The 7,661-nt window shown below is 40.5% G+C and overlaps 1 protein-coding gene and 1 long non-coding RNA gene across 2 annotated transcripts; both read right to left on the bottom strand.

Annotated features, from left to right (window-relative positions):
* Positions 1–2,771: 2,771 nt before the first annotated feature.
* Positions 2,772–3,769, bottom strand: LOC113081700 (uncharacterized). Its single transcript, XR_003282263.1, has 2 exons — positions 3,712–3,769; positions 2,772–3,415 (listed from the first exon to the last, which is right to left on the bottom strand). It is a non-coding gene; the product is annotated as an uncharacterized LOC113081700 (long non-coding RNA).
* Positions 3,770–4,098: 329 nt separating this feature from the next.
* Positions 4,099–7,411, bottom strand: LOC113081701 (iroquois-class homeodomain protein irx-2-like). Its single transcript, XM_026253737.1, has 3 exons — positions 6,849–7,411; positions 5,473–5,875; positions 4,099–4,733 (listed from the first exon to the last, which is right to left on the bottom strand). The coding sequence occupies exons 1-3, from the start codon at positions 7,065–7,067 to the stop codon at positions 4,099–4,101; spliced, it is 1,257 nt and encodes a 418-aa protein (XP_026109522.1). The 5' UTR covers positions 7,068–7,411.
* Between the last annotated feature and the right edge of the window lie 250 nt (positions 7,412–7,661).

The raw sequence follows: 7,661 nt of genomic DNA, 5'->3' as shown, positions 1-7,661 counted from the left end.
TGATACCTGTGTGTGGAACAAACAGCGATTGTGTCAGACCGGTGAAATGCTGGCAGGCCAAGCTAAAGCACACACACCGCAAAACACTAATAGTGCTTCACATTCTTTAATGTTTCGGATTCATTTTATGCATTTCTTTGATAGATGACTAAAAACACATTAGCATAAAAACAGCAAATATTCTGTATAAAACAGTAAAACCATACGATTATATCCATTGAAAATAAAGAATATCTATCTATCTATCTATCTATGCAGTTGAGCAAATTTTTTTTATTTATTTTGTATGAACAAAACATCTACAGTAATTTTGCTTGAGATTATTCTGCCTTTCCTGCATTTAATTTGTGCTTGTAATCATATATATATATATATATATATATATATATATATATATATATATATATTATTAGCTGGGCGTGTGAGAAACGATACTTAACGATATTTAGTTACATCTCATATTAGTGCAAACAGTGACATATTAAAGAATAGCATCCCCTCGGCCTGCCCTCATCCACACCTTTATTAAACTCTCGACCGATATTTGTCTTTATTCTCTCTTTGCTTTCTTTGTCACTTTGCCACTGTTTAGGTTCAATCAGCCCTTCTTGATTATTCGCGAAAAAATGATTTTCTTTCTATACAAAGTAGTACCACATAACACATATTCACCCAAGAAAAAACAAAAACAAAACCTTAATTAACGTTAAATACTTTCCAAAAGTTCATTTTATTCTTTAAGCGGACAAATTAACAAAATAGTAAACTGTTCTTATACGTGTCAGCAACTAAAAGTATCATTTTGTCAAATGAAATGAACACTAAACAGCAGGTCCTAAAACAGCTTCCCTGAAAACACACACCCGTGTCTTTAGAGGAGATCTCTGTATTTGTCCGGAGCTGACTGCTCTAATGATCTTATTTAGAGTCCGTGTGGACAAACTCTCTCTCTCTCTCTCTCTCTCTCTCTCTCTTTCTCGTGCCTTGATCAGTCTAATGAGAGGACATCTCCTGTGACACCTTTATGGAGGAACCGACCCAGGACTCGCTTTAGAGCCTCGGACACTCTGATGTATCTTATTAAACACACATGTATTCGATTTGTTAATACTTTTTCTCTCCTTTCCTGACCTGAAATGTTATTTACGGCCTGACTCTAATGGGAGATTAAAGTTGTAAAGATAAACGGTGCAGAATAGAGGGAGACCATTAGAGGCTGTTTCAGATCGGGTTTTAATGTGCTCGGATTGACTGAACTATGCGGGACCAGCATGCGTTGCACACACACACACACACACACACACACACAGAGAGAGAGAGAGAGAGAGAGAGAGAGAGAGAGACGCTTAAACATTTTCCATAAAGTAGCCTAACTGTCAAACGTCTTTAGGCGTTTTCGTTTTGCATATCTTGTAATTATTAATAAATCCCATTAACCGCATTAAAAGATCAATGTAATCCTCGTTTTAATTTTTTTTTCCCAGTCGTAAACGCAACATTACAGCATTGAACACACACGTCGTCAAATAATGATTTTAAAATTCAAAGCGGTGACTACAATATTCTCTCAAATTTGCTTAATGGATAAATAAATGTCTTTATCCTCAGTGGCGCGAAGAACAGGCTTCTCGCGCTCCTTCACTTCACCTTTACCTGATCCCAATCACACAGAGCTGCCTGCACTTCTCTGATGTTTTCAAAGGCTGTTTTACAGAAACAATAACTCTTTTTATTGAGAACAAATGTTGGCATTTGAAGGGAGTATGAATGGAAACCGCCTGTGGTGCCATTTTGACAACAGTGGTCGATCCCCCCAGGATCCCACCTGAGATTAAAGACTGAATTTCAATAATTCACCTCTAATAATGAAGCCTTTAGCGCAGGAATATATATGCACAGCACAACACGCTTCAAACGACAAAACCAGACGCGATATTATCGAGAAAAGCGACACAATCATCACAGCGTTGACATGAACTCAGTTCGATGTCTTATGGCATTAAACATAAACAAAATGTTTAATCATGAATCGTTTCAAATCTGTATTTACATTTAAATTGATGGCTATTATCGAAACAATTTATATTATTATTATTATTATTATTATTATTAAATCGCGTTAGCCCTACTATTAGTAGCCTATTATTATTATTAGTAGTATTATTATTAGTATTATTAAATTATTTCTTGTTCTTATAATTATTATTATTAGCTATTACCTTTGTTTTGGGCAGCCTTTATATTTAAGAACCGAGCACATATTTTAATAGCCGTATCGAAAGGTTGTTGAGGTTAACAGTGCTCTGTTTAACTAACGCCTTGACAATGTTAACGGGGTCTGTATAAGAGAGACGTCATTGCAGGAGCAGGCAGGTGTTTAGATGTGATTTTATGGGTCGTTCAGTATCAGTCTATGATGAAGGCCGACTGAGCATCTTAAACCCGCCGGGAGCTCATAACACTTCCCCTCCAGCCCTGTGTTCATCAGGCTGAAAAATAGATGAAGGCCTGGATTATAAACAGCCTCTAATATTCACTGCCATCCAGAGCACATTCAGCATTCAGACTGCATACACACACTGAAGATTTTAAACACACTTTTGTTCATTTAAAAGGAGAGTTTGAAACGTGTCATGTGTAAATGGCGCCGTGTTTTATGATCTGAATGGCAGGTCTGGATTAGTCCCGACACATATACATCATGACAGTGTGAAAGAATGACACAGCGATTAGAATCTCATTAAGTGTTGAAAACAGGGCAGTCCACATGGTGCCAGTGCAGACTAGCGCTTTTTATTTACAATCAGAGATATAAATTAGTAAAAGTCTCCTTGTTAACAACATTGCGTAACTTCGGCTTTTTAAATAAAAACCAATCATGGTTTATTTACAAAACAATGCTCAGTTACCGTTGCAATACAACTTGCATAAATTATAGGCATTACTACAAAAATAAATATCAAATGTATTCCACTCTTAGTCAAGTTTATACCAGTCCCGAGTTCTCGTTTACACTCCACACCTCCAGCACTGAGAGTCCCACGCGCGTGCACGACTGCTAGCACTGAGAGTCTGACAGGTCTAGAGAGGCCCATGCGCGTGCACGACTGGCGGCAATGAAGCTACTGTAGGGATCCTGAGAAATCGTCTCCTCATCGAAAGTCACATGTGTTGGGGTAAAGTACAGTCACACAACAGTTCATCCAAACCAGACTGGCTTTTGTGCCTTAAAAAAGAATTTCCTCTTCCCTTCCATAATCGCACGTGTTATTGTTCTATAGGCAGGTGCTCTGTAGTCCGTGGGTGTACAGTGGCACACATAAAGATCCACGGAAGAGCAAATGTTAGTTTCAAACAGCATGGGGGGGGGGGGGGATGGCTTGTTCGCTTTGTTCAAAGCAATTGTGACACCTACCTGTGAACCAAGGAAACAGAACCTACATCAGCCCACTTCCATATACATATACATATACATATATATATATATATATATATATATATATATATATTTATAAATCTACTGCATTAAATTTAGAAATCCACAATTAATCTATACAAACATAAAGCAGGCCTCACACAGTCATACTCAACGGAACATTGACAAGAACAGTGTGACTAATCAAACATGAGGAAGTGGCTTTAGGAAACATTCCACCGTTGTCATGAAAACGGCACATAAACTGCACTTTAATGCTTATATCAGCGACTTACTTGAAGATCTTCGTCGTCTTTAACTCGACAGGTATGACTGGGATCTCACTGTGAACACCTCGCTGGGGTCTGCAGAAAACACACACCCGTTTCAGTAAAGGGGAATTACTACAGCGTTTGGACAGCTTAAATATCTCATATAACGCAGACTGGACACTAGCGTTAGATTAGGAGAAAACATAAAATAAACTAATGTCACTTCAAACAATAAAATAACTTAAAACATGCGACAATGACTCGAAACCGGGAAAACAGACGTGTTATATTATAAGTGCCTCAACTGATTAATAATATTACTTTATTGAATAGACAATTGTTTAATCTACATTTAATCAGTTAAATAATACGCTGTCTGATATATATAGGCTATATATATATGTGCACCCTTTACGCACCTTTTTTGGAGTCTGCGCTGGAGGCCCTGAAGTGCTGCTCGGTCTGGTTTGGACTGGTCTTCAGCAGAGGCTCGGCTCGGAGGAGTCCCTCAGCAGCTGAGTTATATCGCAGTATCCCTTGGCCCTGCAGCGGGCTGAAGCTGCCATAGTTTGTGTAATTAGGCCTACTATAAAACGGCGAGGTGTAATAAAGCGGTCTTCCCAATATAGAGGTGGCGGGGTACACTGCGCCCGCTGGAGACGCGCTGGACGCCGGGGAGGTCAGAAGGCCAACGCCCGGGGGACAGTTCTGCTGCTGCTTTGGGTCTGAAGTGGCGATCTCGGCTAATGACCACAGCTTAGGCTTCACGCTTTGGTTTTGACCGTCCAGACATGTTTTGTTGGTGCTGTTCTCTCGGTGATGATGGGTCAAGAGAGGGGCCTCCACCGCGGTCAGAGGGGAGGAGGTCAGCGGCTCGGGTGTCGGGGCTCTCTGTCTGTCCTCGAGGCCCGTGTCCAGATCACCAGAGTCGCATTTGTCCTTGATATCGGGTCCAGAATCACAAACCCGGTCTCCGGCTCTGCACGTGACCTTCTCTCCGTCAGATTCTACCGAGCACGAGTGATCTGTCAGGTGCAAACCGATGCCTGTGGACACAGAGCACGCAACCGTGAGTTACTGCTGTCAAAAACTCCCAGAACTCCCCTTAAATTCGCATTACGACGCGAATGTCCTCGATTACAATTGTGTAGGATCCAAAATCAGTCATAAGCGTATTTTTTTATTTTATTTATTCATCTATTATTATTATTATTATTATTATTATTATTATTATTGAGATTTACACATTTGAATAAATCATCTCTCCATTGATGTGTGGTTTGTTCGGAGGACAATATTTGTCTGAGATACAACTATTTGAAAATCTGGAATCTGAGGGAGCAAAAAAAAAAAAAAAAAAAACTAAAATAATCTTTAAATTTGTCCGAAGTTCTTAGCAATGCATATTACTAATCAAAAATTACGTTTTGAAATATTAAGTAAAGCAAATTGGCAAAATATATTAATATCCTATAATGATTTTTTTTTTATTATTTATTTATTTTTTGACATAAAAGAATAATCGATCATTTTGACCCATACAATGCTCTATGCCTATGACTGGTTTTGTGGTCCATGTTCACATATAATTAATAGAGCTACACAATTCAAACGTCAAATATTTTTACAATATATGCAGTACATTTTACTTTTTACATTTTATCGACCGTGAATGCATTTAAATTAAATTAACGCATACTACTACTACTACTACTACTACTACTACTACTACTAATAATAATAATAATAATAATAATAATAATAATAATAATAATACTAGTGCACCTTCGTCCTCAGCAGACGCTTCACTGTTGTCCGTGTTTTTATCCGTGCGCTCGTCTTTTCTCTCCCCGTCGCCGTCGTCCTCGTCCTCATCCTCACTTTTAGTCCGTGGAGCCCATGTCATCTTGTTCTCCTTCTTGAGTCTTCTTCTGGCGTTGGCGAACCAGGTGGACACCTGCGTGAGGGTCATCTTGGTGATGATGGCCAGCATGATCTTCTCTCCTTTCGTGGGATAGGGGTTCTTCCTGTGCTCCTGGAGCCACGCTTTTAGCGTCGCCGTCGCGTCCCGCGTGGCGTTTTTCCGGTACGCGGGGTCGTTGAGCTGGTACGGGTAACCGGGACTCCCGTACGGGTGATAACTGATGGCTCCTGCCATTCCCGTGGTGTGGGCGTCATACGGAGAGCCCTTCAAAAACGACAGATTTTTTTGTCAGTAACCTGTCTTATCATTTATTTTTATGTGCAGCTTTTTTTTCTTCTTCTTCTTTACTACATATAATAAATGTAGCGCAAATTAAACAAAATAAATCAACGCTTTATGAATGCAACTAATGATCTATTCTGCGTTATGCAAAGTTAATGTTATTAATGCATGTTATTATAAACCAAAATATAATACTAATAATAATTAAGCCAATAATGATTAATCCTTCATGCAATTGTCAGAATGCACAATTACATGGACCCGGGGTGGATAACAGATAATGGGTAATTGCAGCCATTTTGCATAATCACCAGGCTGACTTTCCCAGTGCTCTTTCAGTGTCAGAGGCATATCAGTGAAGCGCAGCATTACAAATCCTATTAGAAAACCACTGGATATGGAGCGTTTCCCCGCTTTCATGTGCCATGGCATTAGCATTGCGATTCATCAATAGACGATTAAATAACGCCTCTTTAAGCGCACATCCCTCCAAATCTCATCTCAAAAATATACTGTACAGTCGCACACATTTTTTTTCTTCTTGATATTAATAATGTAAAAATGTCACAACTAATAATTTGAGTTATTGACTAAAAATAACGCGGTGTAGAACAGGCCGTGCAAAAGTAAATTGTAAAGTGGGCCAAGGCATATTTAGACGCACGCTGTTACTGTTACAAATAAATAAGCACGCATTTAAGGCTGTCGATTTTATTCGCAACTTTATCGCCCAACAAAATAAATTTAGATCACAACCAGCTGAATTTGTATTCACGTCCCTCTCGAGCTTCCCTTTGAAACACACACACATACACATACACACACACGCGCGCGCATGCAACTCCTGAACCCGCAACCAAAACTATAACCATCCGATCATGCAATATTCATGCATTCCTATCAAGAACAATGCCTGGTGAATGGCGACGGCTCTACATCCACAGCTGCTGATTACCATGTAAGACGGGAATCCCGTGGCTGGATCTGTGGAGTAGGGCAGAGGGCTGGAGAAAGCGTTGGCCGAGGCTGTGAACGCCGCAGATCCGGGGTACGGGCTGAACGCTGAACCGGACGAGGACCGGGCCAGCTCCTCGCTCCTCGGGGCGGCCAGCGGACAGGAGTAGAGCGCCAGGGAGCCCGGGGGCTGGTAGAGGTAACCCTGAGGATAGGACATTATTACAGCTTCTCCAGAACAGGAACGCGGGAGGGCAGAGAACGGGCTGATCGATGCAATCAGCGCATTTAACCAGCGCGCGCAGGGATAAACTAATAAAAGAAAACAAATAAAAGCGCAGAAGAGGAGCGAGCGATCAGCAGAGAGCCGTCATGAAGATCCCCTAGCGTCCGTTTGTTTGTAGTGCTCGGGAGTGGAGAGTGAAGAGTTGCTGGAAGGAGCAGGCGAGTTTCTGAGAGCGTTGGAGAAACAGGAGCTGTCAATCACGGCTCATCTAAATATTCCGTCTCCGCCCCTCTCTCGCAATTCCGGAACAAAACCCGCACAGAAAGCCGCCTGTGCTCCTCGCCGTCGCGTTCCCGTCGTTTATCTGCTGCACTTTTCTCTCTTTTGGATTTATTTCGGCGGTTGACGGATGACATGATGATATTTTCCCATTTGTCATTTCTTTATAAAAAAAAATAATAATAATATTAGGCTAATAATAATTCATGCTGTGGCTTAAGAGGGTTTGCTCGTGCATTACAGTGTATTTACATACACAAGATATATATCTTACTAAATATAATTGCGCATTGTTGTTACATTTATTAC

This window comes from Carassius auratus, unplaced genomic scaffold (assembly GCF_003368295.1).
Source record: "Carassius auratus strain Wakin unplaced genomic scaffold, ASM336829v1 scaf_tig00035036, whole genome shotgun sequence".
In the NCBI taxonomy this organism is placed as follows: Eukaryota; Metazoa; Chordata; class Actinopteri; order Cypriniformes; family Cyprinidae; genus Carassius; species Carassius auratus.
Note: the sequence above shows the minus strand (reverse complement) of the source record. Positions and strands in the feature narration are given on the sequence as shown.